The sequence below is a fragment of the Lethenteron reissneri genome, chromosome 26 (genome assembly GCF_015708825.2).
Source record: "Lethenteron reissneri isolate LAM-NWPU_2019-01 chromosome 26, ASM1570882v1, whole genome shotgun sequence".
Taxonomy (NCBI): domain Eukaryota; kingdom Metazoa; phylum Chordata; class Hyperoartia; order Petromyzontiformes; family Petromyzontidae; genus Lethenteron; species Lethenteron reissneri.
The window spans coordinates 24,012,328-24,037,460 of NC_083804.1; the positions used below are offsets into that span (position 1 = coordinate 24,012,328).

The window sequence follows — 25,133 nt, forward strand, 5'->3', positions numbered from 1 at the left end:
AACTCTGCCTTTGCCATTATCCATGGTCAATCCACTGCTGGATAAAGCCCTCAATCTGTCATCTCTCATGAACTTGCAATGTCATAATCCACCCCAACACAAGCCGACTGTATCACTCCATCTCAGCATTATCCTCACAGATGCGTTCCATCCCTTGGCTGCTACTGTCATTATTCTAAACTATCGTCCATCACGACTTCGAGCAACGTGTCCTGCCCATCCAACTTATAGCATTTTTATTTAACAATATGAATCTTTTGTAATCTGCATATGATCTCCAAAAACGTCTTATAACAGATATAACGTTTTGGGCAATGGCTGTGAATCAGTTTCTCACGTCTTGACCTGAAAAGTTGGAAAAATGCTCTAAAGAAGGCCCATTGCTTGAAACGTCAGCTTACTGTATAAGTATTGTTCAAGGCAGTGTTGCCGAATGTGGCGAGTTTTTTTATATTGCACACCACTGTAGCACAAACCCTTATCTTATTGTTTTTGAGCAATGGCTGCCTTGTTTGAAATCTGTGACCGACTTGACACATCCAGCAGCTCTCTATTTTTAACTACAGTGAGTACTCTTCCTAAAGGGGATGCCAAAAAAGGGCTATTTATGTACACACACTCGGCTACCATTAACACCCCGCTAGCAGCGAAGGGGTGGAAACCCAAATGCATGACCTCGGCAGCCCTTGGCAACACCATCGGATGTCAACATTGGGAATGAAATAAATTATATAAGACTTCATGTGTGTGCGGGTGAATATCAAGGTGAAGGCACTCAGTAAGTTTTGTGTAAAACAACTAACAAAATGCAAAACATTTTTATTGCCATTCAACTTCGAAAATGGGAATGTATGTTATCTTATAAATAGACAAAAAAAAGAATAGGGCAATGAAACATCAAAAAGTACATTTAATTACAAAAGGCATACACAACACTCCATTTTATATGCAACCTCGTGTTGAAACTTGAATCCACAGAGCTCAAGTTCACGTGTGTAATGATCGTGCACAGCAACATCTTAGCAGGAGGTGATTGTGGATCACTCGACGCATGAGTTCTTCATTTTTTCTGGAAAAAAAACACAGAAAACAGTTTATGATTCTTGTTAAGTGATAACAACAGTCTTAACTCTGGGGGTGGTCACCGCTTCATACAACGGTCGCACCCCCAACCCCCCAAGTGGCCCTGCGTGCTGCACTCCCTGCTCCGGGCCTACCTGCTTGGCCATGATTTCATCCCTGGTGGTGAAGATGGGGGCATCCTCCACGTGCACGCCGGCCGCCATCTCACCAACGCGCGCCATCAGCTCCGCGCTGTACCTGCACCCATCAACAACCACCACCATGACAAAACATCAACAGCAGCATCATCATACAGTAACTACATTACATTGTTTTGCTTATGAGTTTACAACTCTGTGCGGATACAAACCCAGCCCCAATATCAACCCTTAAATAATCCAAGATGTGTACATAATATTTAATTGTAGAAACAAGACAAAGCTCTGACCATTTCCAGCTGTAATAATACATATAAAGCTTTGACCACAAGAGTATGTGATTAAAACTCGACAGCCACATTTTATCTCTGACTTTTTGCAAAACTTTAGAATTGGCATACATGTTATACTGTATGTCCGTATTTAAAATGTCTAAATCGTTATTAGAATATTTATTTATCTTAAAATAATCCAATGAGCAATACAACTTTGCCAAATATCTCCAAATATAATCAAGTACATATACAGAGAGAGTCCAGTGGCCGGTTGAGCCTTTAAATTGTCATCACCATCACCATAATGTGAAACTGGTGTTTTATGCAAGCCGCCACACAACACACGCTCACCATCGGCTGTTGGTTAAGTGATGTACAGCAGCGCCACTCACAGCTCATTGCCGTCTCATCACAACCACTTATTCACGTCCTTCCTCCCGTGGCTCAATCCTCGTCAGTCCCCTCGTTACCCAGCACCACGAGTGCCGGATTCTCCCAGTAGCACAAGTAGCGACATATGTAGCTACGGGCCCCGCACTTTCAAGGGCCCCGCGCTAAATGCGTTCAAGCTATCAATTCCGGATTCTGCACTTGCTCTGTTGCTATAGTACTATACTGCCTTCAACTTTTATGAATGACTGGGTGTTTAAGGTTATCGATTTGCGTATTATCTGGCTGCTAGCAAATTATACAACTACTTTACTGTGCAAATTAATGTATGTGTTTTAATGTGTTTTGTTTATTTAGGAGCCCCTTTATAACACACGCTACAGGCCCCGCGCTAGCTTAATCCGGCACCGAGCGCCACGGCTTCCTGACCCCAGCCAGCAGCAGGCCACCGCGATCACGCCGCGCACAACGCAGCCCTTGGACCAACATTAGGCCGCCGCCACCAACCACCCTTGCCCAAGAGGAAGACAAAGACGAGCGTGGCGGGATATAATCTGGCAGCGGACCTAGCTCAGACATTGAGCGTCCATCTCCAAAAACTCTCTTGAGATGGCACGAAGCGAGCAGCACAAACACCACCCCGTGTCCTATAATATGCCGTGTGTCCCGTCACCCCAGATCCTGAGGCCATCGCACCTGCATCCCATGAAGACGTTGTTTGCCCAGACCATCGAGAGGGACACGAGGTGGTCGAGCTCCTCTGCCGGGAAGGCGTCCGCGTGCCTCGACAAGAACTCGCGCCTCGCCCGCCACTGCTTGTCCGTCTCGGCGGCGCCGCGCAGCGACTCCAGGTCGGGTCGTGCGGCGCCGGTCGAAGCCTGGCGCTTCTCCCGCAGCATCGTCTCCAGCGACTCCTCCATGTCGGGCTTGGTGGGTGGCGATGTCGATGGATGTCGATGACCTCCCCCGCTCGCTACCCTATCTCGGGCCTCCGGCGCCTAAAGTGAACTCGCAGGCGACGCCATCTTACTACGCCCGGACAGCGGGCGCCGACGATTGGCTGCGAGCGCGCACCACGTGGTGCGCAACGGACGCGCGTGATTGGCCGCATGCTGTGGGCCCTGCGCGCCGCGAGGTTCACGGACCAACAGCGACACCTGCTGGGTGGAATCTGACATCGTTGTTGAATATGAATCCTTGCAGTCACGAAAGCTTCAAATCTAGAATCGTTGTTGTCTGCACACTCCCGTCTCGGGCTGCGAGGTCATATCGCGTTTTGGGGGATGACAGGCAAACATCCTTCCGGGTTTTTTAAAAATTGTATTACGGAACTTATATACTGTGGATAGACTCGCCCCTAGGCACATCAATGGAGATGATTTCCACCCCTGCCTTAGTTCTGTAAAAATAACTATCACCGTGTCAATGTCCTTTTGGGCAGGACATTCATACATTTTAAGTTTCAATCATTCGTGTCAAGTCTGCCTATTATCTTCATGACAAAAAACATTTCACCAGGTAAGGCCCACTGAGCGATGTAGTTCTTTTTCAGAAGCTACCAGGCCACGAATCATTGCCCAATTAAGTGGATTGTGGAAAGTCACAGCAGCCAATACTCTACCAATGTTTCTAAATGTGGAGGGGAAACCAGAGGACCCGGAGAAAAATCCACGCGACCACTGGGAAAACATACAAGTTCTAGATGTCAGGTTCGAGATGAAACCAACGACCTGCATACGGTGCTAATTGGCACCCTAATTAGCACGGTTGGCTACGTATGGTGTAAAATAAGCTTAACATATATACATTTGTTCATAGGTAGGTAGTTTTGCCACGGAAAAGCATTAAGAGAAACACACAAGTGATCGAAACATCAGCAATTCAGGTTTCAATTTTAATGTTTGACAAAACAATGCCATGGTCAGCCTAGACGTGTCCTTAGAAGCACCTCTCAGAAGCGACAACCAGGGTGTGAACGTTTATCTCATTTGTGTGGCGGCCCACATGAATGTCTGAAAGAAGTGTGCGCATGTGCACAGTGAGTTTCACTGTTATGAGTCCCCAGGGATGTGAAAATATTTAGCTATAGAGTGCATCCTTTTGTAGTGGGAATCTGCAGGAACTTTGTGTTTGTCCCTGGAGAACATGGGATTCCCATGAGGACAGTCACAGATGTAGCGGTGTGCACCAACATTCTGCACAAGGCTTCATTTCACGGCAACAATTCCTCTAGGCACCTCTACAGGCACTAGACAAATGTATCCAACCACTCTCCACGTACCATCATTAGATCATTTAATTCCTAAACAAGGATGAGAAGGCCGTAGTGTCATTCTTTGTCTAAGCATTAACTTTATTTTTTCTACTTATACCTACTACTCCCAACGTTCTCCACTGGTCTTTTAAATAATATCAATTAAGCCTTGGTCCCACAGCAGTTCATCCATACTATGCTAGGTTAACCGTACAATACTTAGATTTTATCCATTGCTTCATCGTTTTCAAGCACAAAGGATGGTATATTGTAAGGCAATGCCTTCAATACGTTGTTTCTTATGTTTTCAATGTAATGATAACCCCCCCTATGTGCCACCACTCAGTTGGGTCTAGGCGACGCAATCAAGCCAACTCAAAATCGTAACCTCAATGGGTTAAGTAATTAATTGATTCGCTCCATACGCTTAAGTCAGACAGCCACATGGCAGGAGAAATTTTAAAACGGCAATTAAAATAACAAGTGAAATGCGTCTCTGTATTAGGCATCATGTTTCCGCTTGCTATGCTCCTTCGGAGCCGAGGCAGCCAACTCCAGGGAACTGGGATGCAAAGACACGGCCTCCAAGAAAAACTACAATTTCGACAAAAATCACGCCCTTCACAAATGCTGCACGATCAGAACACGCGAGGTTAAATTAAACGCCGGCATAAATAAACCCGCGGGGAGATTCCCGGCTTGCACTTTTGTACGTAGAAAACACGCACCACGCACACTCACGGCTACTCTCGTCACCATCAGCATTGCACTCGCCATCGGCATTAACAAAGCATACATAAACGTATGCCAAATATAGACATCTAAAAACATCATCACTCCCATCATTAGTCCATCAGTCATATCCCACCATGGCTACTCACAATCAATCATAGCTAACAATGTAAGTAATGCCTGGTATGGCTAGACAGAATTGGTAATATCTAGTCATTTACCAATTATTATTCACAGCTTGGCATGGCCATAAACCACTCAACATTGTCAGTGATAGTTAATAATTGTATTAGTCACAGCAGATTGTGACTAGTCACGGGCTAATGACAGTGAGCAATACAAGTAATGGCTGGTCCCAGCTCAATTGCCAGGCGCTAGTCAAAGAGGCGAGAGGGCGGGTCAATATTGGAAGCGTGCGCCTGGTGGCGCAGGAGGTCCTTCTTCGTGATGATGCCCAGAAGCCGCCTGCAGAATTGCACCGACACATCACAATCACCACGAGCCATAGCTGGAATTAATCATGTTATCACAATGTCATGATTGCCACTTCATTACCATTTCACAAGCAATCATTAATCCCAACTATTGTAGAGTCTACACAACAAAGGCTCATTCCTAACAGCGTGCTTCAGCCTCACAATAATAATATCCAGGCTCCTACCTTGGCTCCTCCCACCCTCAACCAGTATATATACAAGGACTGTTTTCTTGGAATTTCTCTTACTTGATACAGCTATCGTGCTGTGACGGTTCCACCTGAAAACGGAGGTTTGTGTTGCCTCCGAAACGTCGTGATTTTTATTTTATTTTTACATTACTTTTATTAATTTAAAAAATTTTACCTACTTGACTTTACCGAAAAAACCTAAGAATATGAATCCTTGCAATCTAGAATTAAATTGTAGAGTCTGTTCGTAAGGTTGTGTGTTTGCTTTGTGGGTGTGTTGCACGTGTGAGGAGGTGTACGTGGTTAGCAAACTGTATTCTGACCCCAATGTCATTGTGCACAATTTACAGCCCTTGACAAGTATGCCAAGGGATGTGTGTACCTGCCATTAGTTTATCTCAGGGTCAACTTAGCTTGAGTGCCTTATGCATTGTGTGGAAGCCAACCGTGGTGCTACCTCCACCACCACTGTACATGATGTGCTGGCCACAGTAACTACTCTCTGATAGCACTTTACAGCCCCCTTGTCAATTACTGCTGGATGAGGGCCTACCCATGCCATGACGGTCGTGGGGGTTATTTGACCACGCTTCTCCATGCTGGTAGGTGTAGGTTTGTGAAGGTGAAGGTGATGAGGTGTGGAATCATATAAGTATAGTACTGTGGATTTGCTTGGCTGCTCTCTGCTGACCACCACGTGGCCCCTTAGACACCTACAACAACGTGGTTTTGTATGGTCGTCGTCCATCCAAGCTCAATCTAGGTTCAACCATGCAGAGCTTCTTAGACCCGACAAGATTGGATATATTCCGGATGATTTTAGTCAGTGGCGAATGAGGATATGTGTTTTATTTGTTTTGTGTGCGAATGTCAGTGTATCCCTCACCCGTGGTGAGTGATGAGACACTGCCGGAGGCCCATCTTGCGGAAGATGTCTATGACAATCTCCATCGGTGTCTGGTCAGTCAGCGTGAACGGGCTGACGTCCAGAATGGAGCGCAGGCACAGGGTTTCTCCCGTGACGCCATCACCACCAGACCCCTCGGCCACCTCGGTGCTCTCAGAGCCAGACCTCCCACTCCCTCCGAAGCTCACCATGCAGTTATCGGACAATCCGGGCTGCTTCTTGCGCGCAGACTCTGCACACGAGTAAGGATTTTTATTCATTGGCCACCTAAATGCCTCCAACATGTCAAAGCGCCTTCCGTCACACCTCATCGCAAACCTTCCACTGCTCTGCGGCAGTTTGGCCAAGGGGACACCCAATGGCAACTGTCCCTATGTATCACAAGGTGTACACAGCACCGGCCTGCAAATGTGCATAGTCTGCCAGTAGCTTAATAGCATAGAAACTCCCTTTGTGGAGTACGATTATTCAGGTTTCAGTTTGAAAAAAAGGATACATCACGCTGTAAACTTGTAAAATGAAGGGAAATGGTTAACACTAAAGTTTTAATGCAATGACAGCAAATTGTGAATGTTACTGTTATAAAGTACAAGGCTGCAATAGTAATTTAAGATGCTAGAGATGTGTTAACTATTATTGTATTGTTGCCATACCGCTTACAAGTCACTGTCAACCTCTTGTGAAGTTCCCCAAGGGTCATGAATTATTCACAATGTGGTTACAGCAAAAGCCTATAAATAAATCAAACACATTCGAACCATGTGGCTCACAGGCAATCAGGACGTTTGCGGGTTAATATATGCAGAGGTATGTGATTGTTTCCATGGAGCCTCTCACCGATGGCGATCATGATGTCGCAGCGCAGCACCATGCCAACCAAACGTGGCGACTGGGTGCCCGTCATCACGGGAAACGCCGTGTGCCGACACCTCGTCACCACCTCCTCCACCTCGTAACAAAACCACAAGAGCACGTCGCCACTTAATATTCAATAAATCCTATTGCTACCTCTGCAATGTGAATACACAGCATCACCGCTCACCTTCAGTTTGCCCAATCACATCTTAACCAATTACGCAGACCACACCATTGAGGGTGGCCAGATCATCTCGTAAAATCTTGGAAGGCAAGCAGCTGCGAGCCGCACCCTAAGGGCCGTGAGGGTAAGGGTCAGGCCATCAGGGCCACGCTGTAAGGGCCATGCGACCAACGGCAGTGCGGTACCTCGCGGAGGGTCATGCCCTCGGAGCGCAGCGTCACCAGGGTGGCTGAGTCTCCACGCGGACGCATAACGTCACGTGCCCAGCAGGGAGCCCCCGCTGACTCCTGGGGACAAAGACGGGGGAACACAACACAGGGTATTAACTTGATATTCGTCAACATGACATACACAGATATGGCCAGTATTGTACTCTGGCTCATGGTGATTGTTGTGCGGCATGCCAATATCTATGCCAGCACTTCCCACACAATAGCCTATAAAAACTGTAATTTGTCACTAAGTGGCAGTGACGGCACGAGTACTTTGGCAGGAGTGATTGGAAGACATGGGCCAGATAAGCTGAACAATAATGGTCGTCAGACTGCTAGATTTTTTCGCGGTACATGGGCATGTAATTACCAACACACTGCCCATAATTAGTGCCACCACACAACATCTTGGGTGCATGCATGCCGGGTCCAAGCAACAACATCTGCTGGATTACGTAGTGGAAGAACAGCGAATGTGAACCCGTGTCCTTGACACCAGGACCTGCCCTGGAGCTGATTTGACCATTGATCCCCCAGATTGTCATACATAAGATACACCTGCCCTACCTATATGCACACAAGTAATTTTACGTCACGGTTCTCATTGGTTCAGTGTAGCTGCGCTGCATCCCCTGAACAGCACGTGCTTTGGCATCCAGGAAGGGGTATCCGTTGAGGCGGATGTGGGCGCCGTAGATGCCCTCACGTCCAAACGCGTCGCCCACCCACTTGCTGGTCATGACAGCCGCCATGAGGGGCACGATGTACTCCAGCCCACCCGTCAGCTCAAACATGATCACCACCAGTGACACGGTCATGCGCGTCACGCCTCCTGCGCGTCCAAAGAGGAACACAAAGCGTGAGATGCCACCATCGCGACCGGCGATCCAGCCGTGGCACCATCTTTATGGTTTGGGGCAGAGATGAGGGAACCTTTTCCTTAAGAAATAAAATAAACTTAACTCAAACTTACTGAGGGAAAATTAGGACTTTATCAGGCACATAACTTCTATTTATTCAATAACAAAATAATGGGGGCTCATCTTTACTGCACTCATGCGATGTTAGTTAACCATGTGCGCACACGCACAACAACACACAGTGCAGTTTTCATGATGACAACATCGACTTGAATCCGCATGTTGACCGAGTAAAAAGACGCGCTTGCAATGAAAAAAGTGACCGAGTATGATAAAAATGATAAATACCGTCCCCTCTCATACCCAATTAGCGCAGCCAAGATGCTCGCACAGAGGTATTAAATGTTGTTTGCGGGTCGTCAATAGCTGATGGGTTTCACGTGCTTGTGAGCCAAATGAAACAAAGACATCAGCGGTATCCGTATTGGGCCCACGAGCAATAGGCTCCGTCCCCCGCCCCTAGGTTAGGATGCGGCTGTGCGGCTGTGCGGCGGTTGTGGTTACCCAGGCAGGCAGCGGCGCCCACCATGGCGTAGAGTCCGGGCGTGATACAGTCGGCCCCCGCGTGGCACCAGCCGCGGAAGAAGATCCAGTCGCGGTGCTGCACGGCCAGCTGCTCCACGCACACTCCCAGCAGCCGGCCGGCCACTGCGCCCACCGCCATGCTCGGGATGAACAAGCCAGACGGCACCTGTGACACGACGCCCAACGCCCACCACTCGGTGATCACCGCTCCAAGACTCGCCTCTCTCCATAGCTGGGGCGTGACACTCCTTACTGGACATCGGTGAAAAAGAGCTGCATGGCTCATCGGATTCCTTCAGCATAAATATTCTGATTCTTATTCGGCTATTCGATTGTCATGACTGGAGATCACGTAATTTATTTCAAGAATACAAAACGTGGTGGTTGTTTCATTTTCAATATTTATTTTGCACTATCTAGTTTAATGCATTAGCGTTAAGGTAATGTCAGCATATTTAAGTGCGTAAATTAATAGATTTTCACTTGTACAATGTTATACATAAATTGATCTTAATTGATTATAAGTGTCGCTGCGATCCATATAGCCTCCTTGGATTGGATTAAATAAAATCAGCATTCCACCTGCCATACGAAGGTAAAAGCATTGATTAACAACAAAGTGATGGATGTAGGTGGGAACACAAGGAAAAACATTGACAATGAGGATGTAGAGTGGGAGGTAGACAGCAGAAAAGGGATGTAAAGGAGATACCAAATTGAGGGACGATGGAGGTTGGTAAAGGAAGAGATTAGGATGAAGGCGGCAGGATGGGGTTGACATGACAAGAGTCGTGACGGGACCTTCATGCCAAAGGTGAGAACGGTGAGCGGGATCTTGGTGGCGAGTGCCATGGCGAGCTGCCACAGCGCCGTATAGACGTCGGGGCCGGCGGGCCGGTCCGGGACATCGTCCCCGCCGGCGCCCGGTTCCACTGAATCATTGGAAGCCAGTGACACATAGTCGCAGAGCGGCGACGACTTGAGTGGCCCACAATCGGTGAACAGCTCCGAGATGAGCTGGCTGGTGTTCATGCGCGTGTAGGGGTTGGGGTAGGAGATGATGGCCGTCACCGCCGTTACCACCAACACCTGGGCAGCACCGCCACGAAGAAATCACAACGCCGCTTAGAACCTCCGCTACAATTGCAAATGCTGCAACTGAGTTCCATTATGTAAGACACTGTATATGTACTTTTTATTTACATACATGTGTGACGGGATTTTTTGGACATTTTTTTTGATGAGTGTTTAAACACAATTTACAGTTTACCCTCTTTGCAGGAAGTTTTTGGCAACAGTTTCGTGTAAATCATTTTTGTTTTTGCTCATTAGTTTGTACATCCGCACCCTGCAATGTCCTGTAGCTAACTCCACTGCTGAAGGTCTTGGAGATGTGGTCATCCTTGTCCAAGTGTGAATCAGGAGCAACCGTGCTGCATCAAAGTTTGAAAAACCATGTCCTTCTACGAGTAAAAGTATGCCATGGGTCACATCTCTTGCCAGGCAGCTCAAGAAACTCAAGATTTACAATCAGGGCTCCAGATAAATTGCTTACCAGCAACTTTATGTGTCGAAATTATATAGATTGCACTTGAAGGACTGGTTACAATCGCTTATTCTTTGACGATTTTAAGTAATATTCTTCTAGACTGGAGCTTTATTACTGGCACCTCGGGAGAAGTCGATTGTTTAGAGTCACCGTCAGGTGAGCAATCAGGGTTGGTGCCGTAGGTTACGTGCTGAAGTCAGCGCGAGGTATGAACTCGGTGTCAGGAGTCAACATTTTTCGGGTCAAGCGATGACATCGAGAGCATTGGGGTCGGTCGGGGACGAGGGTCGGCGATTACCTCGGCGACAGGATAGCGGCCCAGGCCCGTGGTCTTGCGGCGCCGGCACCAGGCGATGTTGAGTTTGATGAAGGCTGCGCCCCAGAGGCCCCCGAACACGCCGAGCGCAATGAAAGGCACCAGCTCGAACAGGTACCACGGCGTGTGGTATTCCACGTAGAACAGGACCAGGCGGCTGTTCCCAAACGGGTTGATGGCTCGCAGCACGAAGGCTGCCACCAGCGCCGCGAAGAACGAACGCCACAGCGTTTTCATGGGGAAGTAGTAGCTCACCTGGGGACGAGTTAGAACGGCGGTCCACTCATTACAGATTCACCACGTGAACCTTGTCTCAAGACGCACTGCTTTGGCCATGATGTTATATTGACGTCATCGTGGCCAAAGCCGTTGATGCCACCACGCTACCTCAAATGCTTTCTACCCTCTGCCATATCCCACAGTTGCTGCACAGTTGACACGTCACCTCCAAGATCTACCCTAACCATATCTGACCATCAGGTATTCTGTATTCGCTGCGGTCACCAGACTCGTGGAGACTGTAAGTGTGGATACCACCTTGTGGAGACCACTCCTATGGCTCAGTTACAGCAGTTCTTCAACAGTGTGATTCTGGCTTATTGGTTCTTATATAGTAAAAGTATACGTCTGTGTACATGCATAAGTGTAGTCGTTTACAACTGAAGAATAAACGTGGGAACTTATTATTTACGCTCTGTGATCACATGCATATACAGTAAAACCTTAGATTGCGAGCATAATACGTTCCAGAAACGTGTTTGTAATCCAAAGCACTCGTGTATCAAAGCGAATTTCCCCATAAGAAATAATGGAAACTCAGATGATTCGTTCCACAACCCAAAAATATTCATATAAAAATGATTAATACAAAATACCTTTTTATATTTGTATTATTTCAATTTAATATAAAGTAATCAAATTTATTAATTAAATTTAATCATGGCTGGTGTGAGGGAAACGAGAGAGAGGAGAGGAGGGTTATTGTGTAGGACGACTTTCACTGTCACTAACGGATTCACTGCTATCTGTTGGCTCACTGGAATCTTTTTCTTTATGTGCGACTTTAACAATGAACCTATCCAATGACACTTGCTTTTGCCTCCTTTTGAGGATTTCGCGGTAATGTGACATTGCATTGTCGTTAAACAGATTCATCGTTCGCACTGCTACAGCCTTACTACCCGTATTGCAAGACCTCGCTCGTTTATCAAGTTAAAATTTATTTTAAAAATTTGCTCATCTTGCAAAACACTCGCAGACCAAGTTACTCACAATCCAAGGTTATACTTTATATGTTTGTATGGATTTGTGTTGACACACATTCTCATCTGCGTGAGTGCTGTTACCTCCTCCAAGCTGAAGAGGACTCCTCCAATTGGAGCCCCAAATGCCACCGACACCCCGGCTGCAGATGCCGCAGACAGCACCTGAAGCGAGGAGAAGAAAATCACCAACAAGGACGCCGTCACCCAATGGCCCCTGTAATCCTCGCGTGCTGGCATCCACATGTTGCCGGCTCCCGCTCGCCTCACCCGATCTCTGTCCCTCCTCACCTCTCTCTTCTTGGCCTCGTTGGTGCGGTACTTGGGGAACAGGTAGCTAAAGATGTTTCCGCAGCAGCAGGCGACGTGCACCAGGGGACCCTCCTTTCCCAGGTTTAAGCCCGAGGACACCGCCAACACCAGCGTCACCGTCTTCACCAGCAGCGTCCACTTTCCCAGGTACCCGCGGATGATGAAGCCACTCAAGATCGTCTTAATCTGTGACGGCGTAATGCACGTGCGCAATTACGGACATTCGTGGGATACGCTGTGGGTGGCAGAGGGCCGTGCAGCAAAAATCCGTTGTTGGACTGTACTTCAATGCTCCCCGCCTTCACTGACCCCCACTGACCAGCGTGGTAAAGTGGGGTCAAAATAACTTCCACGGCCAGTATAGCATGCGGACGCCCTCATCTAGCAGGAGAAAGACAAAAAGGCTGTACACGTATATGAGCAAGCAGATGGATAGGAGATTATAATCAATATAATGTAGTTTATGTATTTAGAAATGAATCAATCAGTTCCAATACCCCTTTTTCAAGAGGGTCCTGCATTGATATATTTAACCAAGTCCATCGATAAATATTTTGAATGTGAGAGGAAACCAAAGTATCCTAAGGCAACCCACACATACAAGGGGGTAACGCTTAACTCACAACTCATTTCCTGTACTACTTCCTGCTGACAGCCCACTTGGTTTGGGATTCTTACAAAGTATGTAATGTTCCAACCCCTGCCTTAAAGCGATGATAAAGAATTACGTATGACCACCCCTGGATCAGATTTAGCCAGAAGCAGGAAACAATGAACTCACGACTGCAAACATGCACAGGAGTGCCGAGTGTATGGGCAGACATGGTAAAGCTTGATTGGATCAGAGTGTGTAAAACTGAGTGTGCAAAAGTGGAGTGTGAGCACAAGGAAGAAAGTACAAGTGAGTGCACAGCAGAGTATACAGGGACGAGAGTGTGCAGAAGAGAGTACACATTAATGAGTGCACACTAGAGTACACAGGGCTGCGAGTGAGTGGGAGATAGAGAGAGAGAGCTTGCAGGGAGAGCTCTTGCCTCAGGGATGCCAGAGCCGCAGGCGTAGGGGGCGAACTCCCGCACGAGCGTCACGGCTAAGCCTGCAAAGGCCAGAGCCACCAGCGTGAACATGATGTAGTTGAGGATGTAGGAGCCAGGCCCCTGTGGGAAAAACATGAAAAACATAAATTCCTCATCCCCGTACTCTCATCACCTTGTCACCCCACCATCTTCCCACATCAGTACCTTACCATTAATTTATTTCACAACCTTATCAACAAACTACCTCACCACAGGCGGCAGGATGGCACAGAGGTAACAGTTGTGCCGCACGGCAAGAGACCCGAGTTCGATTTTTCCCAACGCCTTTCTGTGTGCAGTCAGTATGTTCTTCTCGTGTTCTGAATGGATTTTATATGGCTCCCTCCCAGAGCTAAAACACACAATGTAATATGGTGCTTACCAAACATTCCAATGGAAGTCCCTCCTGAAAAAGAATCTACACTCAGTGTGGATTTTCTGGGTAAGCAGGTCATTGTTATCATAACTCATCACCCCGGCATTATTCCCCGACTCCTACTCACGTCGGGCTGGCCGATGACGAAGTCGGCCCAGTTCTTCCAGAGCGGGCAGGTGTACCGGTCTTCGAACGTCGTCTCATTGGAGCCCCAGCAGCACTGCTCGCGGTTGAGCCACAGGCCCGTGAGGCACACCCCCTCCTTCAGGTCCGACATCCAGTCGGCTGCGATGTCGATCAGACCCGCAATCGCACCTACACAGTGGTGACAACGCGTGAAATATCAGCGCGGACAGAGCCACACGGATACATACGCCCCCCACCCACTCCCTTCCAGTAGCTAATTCTTTAGTAAGGATTAACTACTGTAAGTTCAATAATGGCTCTCTGCCAGAATTGACAATACGAAGGTTGTGAATTTCAAATCCAAGTCACGGGGCTGACTTGGTCCGTGATCCCACTGGGGTCGATGAAACGAGTACCACTTGTGAGCACTCAGCCACCAGTGTTTTATGGTCCCTGCAATTAAAATTAAACATTTCCAGCATGGGCTCAGAACATCCAATTAAGACGAGTGCCACCCCCAACAACGATTTGGACACGGAGACACGACATCAATTCTAACCAAGCGTTATTCAAAGTTTATTCGAATTTTCCACGTTAAAATTTGACCATAACTAAATAAAACGGAATGTGTCCATTTTTGTTAGATCTCACAAGCTAAGCATCTTAGCACTTGGCTCAATGGCCACAGTGTACAGCAGGTTGTTTATAGGCTGCGTGGCTATATGGTGATCAGTAAAGAACAGTGCTGCCGTATCCATCATTGCACTGTACTTCTATGCTCCCATGTCTACACTCCCCATCTTCACAAAACTGCACCTCGTTTTTTGGTGAAGTAATGCTAAATAACCACCATGACCCGCATGGCGCGAGAAATTCCTCATTAGTTTATTTCTTTACAACTTTGTGTTAAATTTGTTCTTCCCCCGCACCTCCGTATTAGCACTGTTGACTACGTATGGTGCGAAAGAAGTTCTACATATGTACATTCAGCATTGGTTTGACAAAAGGACCGTATCATGTATTACATTTCATTTTACTAATGCTCCAATAATCTTAACACAGACGTGCACAGAAGCCCAGCCGTGTGTGTGTGTGCGTGTGTGCATGCAGGAGCCGCCCACCGTACCAGCGGCGAGCCCCGTGAGCGTCACCACAAGCCACCCCGACCAGGAGTCCAGCACCCACTTCACGTAGTCCCACCGCGAGTCCTTCTTCTTGCTCGAGATCTGCCCCGCAAACCGCAGCGGCGAGCCAGTGCACCACACACCATCACGACACGCACACCACACCCCCGATAGCGATCAATTTACCTCAATCTCGCAAAAACACACTTTATTGGGCGTAGGTGTAGAATATTTATTTTAATAAATTATTAAGTGTGGCTCAGAAATATATTACTAAGAAGTATATGATGCATTCAATAATTCTCAATGATGATAACATTTCTAACACTTTGTTTAACATTCTGGTAACATAATGCTAGTCTACTACATAATAGTATTTACATGAGTGGCTAAAATGAATAATCTATATGTGGTTAATCATTGGCTCAGATAAATTGTATATAACTTAGAATGAATTTGTAATGGTTAATATATAGTTAAAATCTGATTGTCCCTGGGATGTCATGAACCTGTTTAATAAGCTGGCTCTGGTGACATGGTTTTCTGACTTCCTGAAAAAATTTCAGATAATTTTTCTTCAACTTATCAGTGAGCTAAAATAATATCAGGAGGCACGTTAAACGCTTGTACACATGACAATTTCATTTGCTTGGCTGTGTCGGTTAGTGGAGGGTCTGGTGATAGAAATTTGGCCAGATAATTGCGTGGTCATAACCCAAAAACGATTTATGAATCACATGATTTGGCGTACGTGTTAATACATCTAAAACATTATGCAATATTGTTAACTGTATCCTGCAACTTACTTGCTGCTTTTAGTATTACATTACGAACACAATTTAGTAACAAAAATAACCAAACAGCGCACGAATGTGTCTGAAGGCAAGTTTTTATTTTTTTTCACGAAGTATGGTCAGATGCACACTCATGTGCATCAGGGGAAAAGCACACAGTATTATATTGACTGTCAAATAAATGGGCTTCTGAATGATACATCCACAGAATTATGGCCAATGGGCATGACAAGTGATGGAAAGGCAGCCAAATGAGAGAACGCATATGTGAGAATGGCCACCATGGAAACAGAGCGATAAGATAAGATAATGCGCAGTCGATGATCTGCGGTATCACAGAACATCGGGATGGCATCATCACCGGGAGACCTTCTTCCAGCACAACAAAGGTAAAGGATGACGATCTGATGATGAAAACCTTCTGTCTCGTTTAGACACCTTGCGCTCACTATTACTTGTGTAGTGGGTATAAATGGAGAGCGAGGCGTCTCTGGAGGCAACATGTTTATTACAACAATGTACCCTAACACAAAGGGGTAGGAGCTGCCCCTTCCACCAGGTAACCTAGAGAGGTAATCTCTCCGGGCTAACTAGTCCAAACACAACTGGGGAAGGCTGTCAAGCCTGGACCCGACTCGAGTCCGGGTCTTGTCTTCAGCTTCTTCTTCAGGAGGACGTCTTCATGTCTTCAGGTGAGCAACAATCAGCAGACCCGTTCAGGGGTCCGGCTTATATCCTCGGTCCGGGGGCTTCCTCCGCCCCAAGGCACGCCTCCCTTCTCGAACCTTCCCGAGACATCTGGAACCAGTCCCGGGGTCCCCCAGCCCACTCTTTGGGGGCCCCACCCCCGGTACCTCCGGCCACTCGCCCTCCATGGTGGTTCCGGAGTGCCATGGCCCCCTGTCACCCCCTACGCCGCTCCAGGCGCTCTCGCCCCCTAACCTTCAGGGCTGGCCCTACACACGGAGTGCAATGTCGCACAACTGCCGTGCTGTGGGTGGTGTAAGCAGCGTATCCCCCGCTTCACACACAGGTCGGTCTTACGTGTCATGCAGTGGCATCCTCCGATGCCACTACACTTGTGCGTGACCTTGTGCGTTTCCCGTGACCTGTCAGGAGGCAAGCCTTCGACAATTCACACAACCTCAAAGTGCACCTAGCCTGGCACAAGTGTCACGGTGACACCACCGGCCCCCGTCAGTCGCGAATGACGCTTGTTTGGTGATGTCGTGCAAGCGTGCCTTGCGGTGGCGGTGGCGGTCGCGGGCCTTCTCGCGGACCCAATCGATCGTGTGGAAGTCTCCGTAGAGACCGAGGCCAGGTGGAGGGGGATCATCCGAGGGATCTGTCCGGCCATTCCACATCCCTGGTCGCACAAACACAAACATGTATGAGGCATTACCGGTGGCACGGTGTTTTGCACACCACGCTCTCAACCCCGGCAATCTGAGTTGGATTCCTGGCCACAGCTAGCATCGGTAGCGAGTGATACCTGAACTAGTCCTGGGAGCCTTCCCACCACCAACCCGCACTGACCAGCGTGGTGGTGAAGTAGAGTCAAACAATATCCCATGACCGATTGCCAAATATATGTACAAAACCCGGTACACATGCAGGTATGTATACATATACATGCAGGCATACGAGATCATGTATGGAAGTATATCGAGGCATGTACGCAGGAACAGGCAGGTAGATGTAAGTACATAGGATGCAAATACCCACGTTTAACGGTACAAATCGATTGTCTTGCACCAACGAATGAACACAAACACGTACACAGAGCGATGTACACGCATGGTTTCACAAGAGCATACATACGCATTACAAACTGCAGCAGTTCACTATCTGCGTACACACATGGTACAGGAATACAAACATGGCAGTGTTCATATGTTGATGTGGTGTTGCGCACAGGAATGTGCGCTGATGAACATTATTCAGTGCAGTATTTATGTTTGTCTAAATCACAATAGAGGGGGGCGTAGTCATAACTCGGCGACATTTACAATTTTTACCAGAAAAAAAAATCCATGCAAAATACTCTACGCTGTTGTGCACACACACACACGTACGTTGTCACATTATGTACGTTCAAGATTAAATAAATACGTTGTGGCAGGTTCGTTACATTTACGCTGTACACTATCTGTAAACGTAATTGAGTAAATGTAAGCATTTACCAAATTGACAGGACATCCAAGGCAGATGACACGCATGATGGACGATCTAAAGGGGTTATGTGAATGTACTGTACACACGTTAACGTGCGTAAACGGATACACAGACACTCACAGAACACACGAGAGGGTGACGGAAACAAAAAAAACAGACGTGCGCACAGATAACAGACGCCGAGACGCAACATACGGAAACGCATGTGCACAGAAACGTACACGCGGTACAAAACGAACACAAATAGATAAACCAGATGCACAAAAACCCAGATGAGCAACAAAGACAAAGATGTCCCGTGTAGCCATCCGAGACTCGGGGCAAGTGCTGTCAAGGGAGCAGCTGAAAAAAAGGCCGGCATGACGCACAAGGGAATCGTGTAACCAGCACCACGCCCGGCCGCCTTCGTCTCCCTAGTGCTGATGTTTACAGACTGCATCTCATTTAAGGCTGGGTCGACCCAGGGGAGGCCCACGACCGGTAGAGATAAGCATATATATACACAGAGGCTAAACATGAGCAGGTGTAGCGGGGGCGGTACGGACACACGGAGGTCACGTACAGACACGGACAAAATAGTCCACAATGAAGGGGTGAGTACTGTTAGAGAGCACCTATTAAGGCCGAAATCGCAACGGGTGATCGCCTCACCAGCACCACCCACGGCCGCCTTTATCTCTCCAATGACGATGCACGCACATTGCGCAACACGCATTCCATGTTAACACCGAGTCGACCCAGAGGCGGCACAGATCAGCAATGATGCGACAACCACTTGCCGGAAATCCAACCCGAGTTGCACCACAACCGGTTCACCACGACTCATTAAGCGCAGTACGCTACCCACTACGCAGCTGCCCCCCCATCTCCAGCAATACGACCGTGTGACACGAGGCGGATACAGACACGCACACGCAGGGCCACACGCAGGGACACACCGTGCATCCTCACGGGCCCCAGGGGCAAGGCCTCCCCGTCCCCGTACAGCCGCGGGCCCTCGTCCTCGACACCCGGGCTCCCCGAGGAGGACGCCATGCCCGCCGTGCCACGCCGCGTTACCCCGCGGTTTCTCGCTCGCTCTCTCTCCTTGCCTCTCCCTCGATCCCTACTCCCCCCCCACTCTCTCTCTGAAGCTCTCTTCCAATGATCAGGGCTGGTGATGTCATAGAGCAGCACCCAAGACCACCCCCCACCTCCCAGTCTGAGTGATCGGAGCTCTGCCCCCTGTGTAGAAGGACTGTACGCGCTCTGGTTTTGTTCCAGTTACAGCCGCTTTGTGATTCGGGGACCGCGACTGCATTCCTATTCTCGCCAGCGGCAAAGCTGCGATAGCGTTGAGGCGGTGCGACCACGGCAGGAACGACGTCGGGTCGAAGAGGCCCATACGCGTGGAACACTTAAGAAGTTGGACGGGGTTGGGTAGGGGTAGCATTTAATTTCTTCCACCAGGGCCCATGCCAACCACACGACCACACCAATGCTGCCCCACATGTGCCCACTGACTCAAGGCCATCTGTACGAGTCCCTCTCGATCAAGGCGAGCGTCACCAATGCCTCTGCATTGCCACATTGATCTTGCGCATGCAATTCGGAAGTGTCGCCGTTTGTCAAATGCACTGCTGGCTGAAGGCTTCTGCAGCCAGTTACACAAAGCAAGAGTACGCAATGTACCTGTATATCGATATGATTGGAAGTGATACAAATCAGTTTGTTTTTTAATGGAGCTAAGTCTCCCTTGATATGTACAGTAAATTAAGAGAAAATAAACAGGTTACTGATCCTATTTATGCTCACCTATGCCATAGGAAAATTGAATTGTTGGCACCGATTCAGGGATGTACACAGCTGAGTAGCCAAGTGGGAAACCACTTTGAATTGTGAATTATGCACAATTATTGACCATCACAATTTGAAAATGCTCATTTAAGATAACCATTTTAAAGATGTACAGCAGCCACCACATGGGACTAATGCAACTGAGCTTCCCAAGACAGGTAAAGGTGTCGTGCACTGGAGTGGAAATAGCCAACATGTGAATTCTGAAAAGATTACTTTCCCACATACTTCATTTGGACAAAAAACTTTACACAGAGAACACTTCGACATTTAAACGTGTCGGTTGCCATTTCTTTCATTGGCGCAACAATTGCAACGCATAATTGTAACACACCAGGTGTAGAAATGGTTCACATGTACATGGTGTACATGCACACAGACCAACATAGGAAACACACAAACACAGACAGCATATTTGTATAAGAAGAAGAAAAATTCCTAAATTAAATCCGGACCTCCGATGAGCACAGTTGGCTACGTACAGGTGGGAAAGAAGTCAAATATACATAGGTTGTGGAAATAGGGAATACAACGTAACATTCTGTATTCACACAGTTTAGCAGATGTTGCACAATGTTAAGGCAGTTTCTGATCAAGAAGGACGACAGTAATAATGTTGGTGGCAGTGGTTATGTGCACACACAGTTCAAACTTTCGTGGTTGGTAAAGAATGGTCTCTGTAGTGCAGAATGGCAATGGTGATGCCGATGGTAATATCGTACTGGAGATGCAGGCCATCATGATGATGGCAACATGACGCTCATGATGTAGGGACAACATATAAAACATAATAAACTGATGATTCGCGTGATAGCCAATTGCAATTGTTATTAAGCTGTACGATCATTATTTATATTCGTTTCAGCCCTTTGTTAATTCACTGCTGGATGAAGGGTTCCCTACATCATGTCAGTTATGGGGGGTTGTTGTATGGACGTAATTCACCACGTTGGTCAATGCTGGATCGTGTCGTGGGGATCCAAGAACAGTTCAGATAGCACTCGTCACTGATGTTAGCCATGACCAGGAATAGACCACTGTAACCAGGTCCATAGCGCACTACGTTAACAACTGCGCCACTGCTACTCCCTCGAGCTATACAATAGGGGAGGGCTATTACAACAATAGAGGGCTGATCAGGACGCAGGAAAATGAGTTTTGCATATTCCATAGAGGCAGGGGGAGAACAAGACCTACTACATAGAGGGATGAGATGAAAATCAATGTCAGCGATGAGCGGTGTGTGACACTGGTGATGTCAGCATTGACACTAGAGGTGACGAGATGCTGCCGGTGAAATAGTGAAGCCCACGCTGCATGCTGAGCAGTCGGTCGTCCTCGGTGGCACTGCCATCCTCGTCTCCACCTCCTTCCTCATCCTCCGTCTCCTCGTCGCCATGAAGCAGTGACAGCGCGATGTAGGGGGGCCGCGTTCCCCGGGAGGGTGCCGATGCCATCCCACTCCCCCTGCCTGATGCGGGTACAAATTGGGGTAATAAAAACGAGTATCGCTTAGTCCTGTTAAAAAAGTAGGTTTCACGGAAGACGTTGTTTGGTCGGACGAGGGCGGTGAGTGCGGAAACATTCTCTCGGACTTTCCAGCGCATTACATTAACACTGCTAGGTGGGAAAACAGGTTTAGCAAGAGCCCAACTGTAGTAGCGCATTACACTTTGCACCCTGCGTGACAATTAGCGATTAAACCAAATACACGTGTCAGCTGAACTTGAAACCCCTGGGTGAGGACTGTGATTTTTATCTCTCCCACAAATCTAGAGAAGCGTTATCAATGGCTTTTGGCTACATGTATTATTACCTATCGGGTGAAGGTAACAAATCGACGCATTTCATGAGAACCTGCTGTAAGCGAGCACCTATTAAAGTCAGCACAACACAGCAAGGGATGGTGGCCAATATCATGCCCGACTTCTTTTATCTCTCCAGTGATGGTGTTCCTGTCGAGCACCTGATACTCATTTAAGGCCGAGTGGACTTAGGGGAGGCAAAGGTTTGGTTTATATTCCATTTGCCACCGACAGTGCTTTGGAATCGAAATTTTGTAGCCGGCCGTGTTCGTAGTTCAGTGAGCAAACCACTAAGTACAAAGACAAAGATCCCCCGTATAGCCTGAACAGACTGTTGGGGGGAAATGTTGTTGGCAATCACCTATTAAGGGATGCACGGCGCACGCAGGGGTTGTATGGCCAGTTGTGTTGATGTTTACACACCGCACCAGGTACCCAATAACGAGCAGACCATGGGCAGGTCCAAGACTCGCCAATGATGCGAGCAGTGGTCGAAAAAAGATGCGTTAACCACTGCACCACCGCTCCCCGTCACATACAAAATGACTGATATTACAGTCATACAAAGACCCGCCACATAGCCATTGTAGACAGTAGAGGAAAGTATTGTTAGCGAATGCCTCTATTAAGGTTGACACGGATCACGAGGGTGGCTTGTGGCCAGTGTCTACGCACAGACGTCTTGTTCTCCCCCCTCTGCTGATGTTTTCACACTACACCGATGCAGTATACAAAGCCACTCCAGTTCTGGACACAAGTCACATTCAACCACCACACCGAGCACGACGGAGAGGCTCAGGCGATTAACACAGATCGACGCTCATGGAACCAAACTCAGGCATCAGAACGGCGCGAGTTTTTAAAAACGCGCTAACTTTTCTGCCGCGAGAGGCGGCCGTCAATGAAAAGCGATTAAGGCGACCGGCAACGCGATGCGAGCCCGTGCCTAGCGGACACGGTGACGACTCTCTCGTGTTAGTTAGTTAGGTAGCCAACGAGCCCGAGGAACGCCGCCTGAGCCGAGGCGACCCGAGGATATTCAAGGCCTACCCCGGCAAGGAGCCTCGGGCTCGCCTGGCCGACCGGCCGAAAGAGACGCGCCGGGATCCCGAGGCGGCGAGACGCTCGGACCAGGGGGTGGGTGGCGGCGGGAAGAGACCGCGGGAGGCAATTAAAGGTGGCCAAACCTGAGATAAACAGCGGCGGGCGTCGGTCAGGCGGGCGGCGCAGCGGTCATTGACTAACAACCGATTTGGTTGCTTTCAGTAACTTTTTCGCAAGCCCTCGAATGCATCGCGTGTCGAACGCTGCTGACATGGAAGGGGGTGGGGGGGGGGCGCTCGTGACGTCATCACGTAAGGCGGCCGAGCCCCTGCGTGATGACGTCTTTGCCAACAACTCAAGCGCTGATTGGTGCAGGTTGCCTGAGCGTTGCGAGTGACGTCACGCGTCGTCTCGAGTCGACGTCACCACGTGGCTGTATTTAAACCACATGGCAAACATATGCGACGTTTCGGGTAATGGGACGTCTTCATAGAACACAATGTGCCAGCACACACGCGCATTAACTAAAGAGCACATGTGTATGGGTCGACATAGCACACACGCGAGTGAGGTGCTATTAAGGGTCATTGCCCGAAACGTCGCCTATTACATGTTTTTAGGACCAGTGTGTTTGTTGAATGTGTTGAGTTTTGTATTGTCTGTCCACCACTGCCAGCAGCAACAGCAGCGCCACCAAGTGATGTAACCTGTAATGTGTCGAACCAGAACGTAGCGATTAATTGGTTTATCGATTACCGCCAATCGATTCTGTTCGAGTCAAATCGACCGCGAGTAAGAATGGATTAAGATCCACTGAGACACAACGAGGCCGCCTCAGTCAATGTTCTTCCCTAATGTTCAGGGAGGTGTCCACTTTCACCGGAGAGACATCGTCAGTGTGAGGGCCGTCACACATTTGAAACCATTGGGGGCTTGACAGCAGCACGACGATGATGTATTGTCGGGGGCCGCCAGTGGCCCCGCGATGAGGAACGCTGGTGTCAATGATCACGCGAGAAATGCAGTCTATAATCGCACCATGATGATTAGTTGAATCGAGGAGCGGGGGTAACTGCTGACACGCCTCATTATGCACAGAAATGTTGCAACGGCTATCAAATGCTAATTACCCCACAACTAAATACATATTCATCGCTTGCCACGTCGTTTATGTGAATATACAATGCGCCGGCTTCATGGGCGAGTTCATGAATGAGCTCACGATGCATCATCAGCCACGGTCAGTGCACCGCTCGACGAAGGGTTCCCTAAATCGCTGCCACCAACTCCACGATGCAACACTCCTCCCAGGATTCTAGATTTGAAGCTTTCGTGACTGCAAGGATTCATATTCTTAGGTTTTTTCGGTAAAGTCACGTAGGTTAAACATTAAAAAAGTAAAATTAAATAAAAATCACGTTTCGGAGGCAACACAAGCTTCCGTCCTCAGGTGGGACCGTCACAGCCACGACAGCTGTATCAAGTAAATGAGAGATTGCAGGAGCTACCACTCCGTTTATATAATGGTTGGAGGTGGTAGGGCAAGGACCGCATGCTTTTTATTAATATGGTAAGGTGAGGCTTAAGAGGGTGAGCCTTTGTTATGGAGAGGTACGGTTTGTGAATAAACCTGTTACAGGGAGACAACCACTAAACATGGTAAAACTGTAATAGTTATGTCAAATAAGATTGGCAAATAAGTGTAGTTAAATCTTTTTTGTATGGTTAATCACATCTTTCCAATGATTACTGTTTGTAACCGTCATCACGGTTGAAATTATGTGTTTGTATATTTGTATGGCTTCGTGTACAAACCTTTGATGGTAGCCAGGAGGTTTGCAGAGAACTTTGGTCTCGGAAAAGACAATTTCATGAGAGCCCACCGAGTTGTAGCAATGATCGGCAACGACCGAAGAATCAGTTCTGCCGTGTTTCAGATCTGACTTGTGCTCACGGACACAATCAGAAACATGACGTTATGCAGGGGTGTAATACGGCTCTACTTGGATGTTTTGTATGGAACAACTCATGTGCTGGACCTAGTGGCATCATGGGACTGATGGTCATTTGGAGAAGCCTTCTTCCAAGCAGATAGATCATGGCTGACAAAAAAAAACTTCCACGTGCAATTTCTTGGACAATGGAATAATCAGTAGGAAAATCAACACCTCCCATCCCTACAATCATCCAGCGTGAA

At 48.0% G+C, this 25,133-nt stretch overlaps 2 protein-coding genes across 3 annotated transcripts; both read right to left on the reverse strand.

The window, feature by feature from the left end:
- Positions 1-803: 803 nt before the first annotated feature.
- LOC133347908 (CDKN2AIP N-terminal-like protein) lies at positions 804-2,950 on the reverse strand. The gene is made up of 3 exons (XM_061560647.1): positions 2,582-2,950; positions 1,218-1,320; positions 804-1,069 (listed from the first exon to the last, which is right to left on the reverse strand). Exons 1-3 carry the CDS (start codon positions 2,803-2,805, stop codon positions 1,061-1,063), a joined length of 336 nt encoding a protein of 111 aa, XP_061416631.1. The 5' UTR covers positions 2,806-2,950; the 3' UTR covers positions 804-1,060.
- An 810-nt stretch (positions 2,951-3,760) lies between these two features.
- Positions 3,761-23,233, reverse strand: LOC133347907 (H(+)/Cl(-) exchange transporter 4-like). 2 transcript variants are annotated; one of them, XM_061560645.1, is made up of 16 exons: positions 23,080-23,233; positions 21,400-21,558; positions 17,318-17,442; positions 15,285-15,384; positions 14,160-14,347; positions 13,615-13,737; positions 12,560-12,766; positions 12,353-12,433; positions 10,989-11,261; positions 9,943-10,230; positions 9,121-9,307; positions 8,344-8,528; positions 7,670-7,771; positions 7,283-7,394; positions 6,425-6,677; positions 3,761-5,336 (listed from the first exon to the last, which is right to left on the reverse strand). In XM_061560645.1, exons 2-16 carry the CDS (start codon positions 21,542-21,544, stop codon positions 5,246-5,248), a joined length of 2,460 nt encoding a protein of 819 aa, XP_061416629.1. In that variant the 5' UTR covers positions 21,545-21,558; positions 23,080-23,233; the 3' UTR covers positions 3,761-5,245. The 2 variants fall into 2 exon arrangements, with proteins under 2 accessions (XP_061416629.1, XP_061416630.1); XM_061560646.1 differs by having other exon boundaries at positions 19,190-21,558; positions 23,080-23,220.
- Between the last annotated feature and the right edge of the window lie 1,900 nt (positions 23,234-25,133).

What these genes read in the sequence shown, in the direction of transcription:
- LOC133347908 (XM_061560647.1), bottom strand. Translation starts at nt 2,805, where the DNA reads ATGGAGGAGTCGCTGGAGACGATGCTGCGGGAGAAGCGCCAGGCTTCG. An exon ending in AACGTCTTCATGGGATGCAG is followed by an intron (nt 1,321 to 2,581) that starts GTGCGATGGCCT and finishes TGATGGGTGCAG; the next exon opens with GTACAGCGCGGAGCTGATGG.
- LOC133347907 (XM_061560645.1), bottom strand. Translation starts at nt 21,544, where the DNA reads ATGGCATCGGCACCCTCCCGGGGAACGCGGCCCCCCTACATCGCGCTG. An exon ending in GCGGCTCTGGCATCCCTGAG is followed by an intron (nt 12,767 to 13,614) that starts GCAAGAGCTCTC and finishes ACGCCGTCACAG; the next exon opens with ATTAAGACGATCTTGAGTGG. An exon ending in TTCTCACCTTTGGCATGAAG is followed by an intron (nt 9,308 to 9,942) that starts GTCCCGTCACGA and finishes GTCGTGTCACAG; the next exon opens with GTGCCGTCTGGCTTGTTCAT.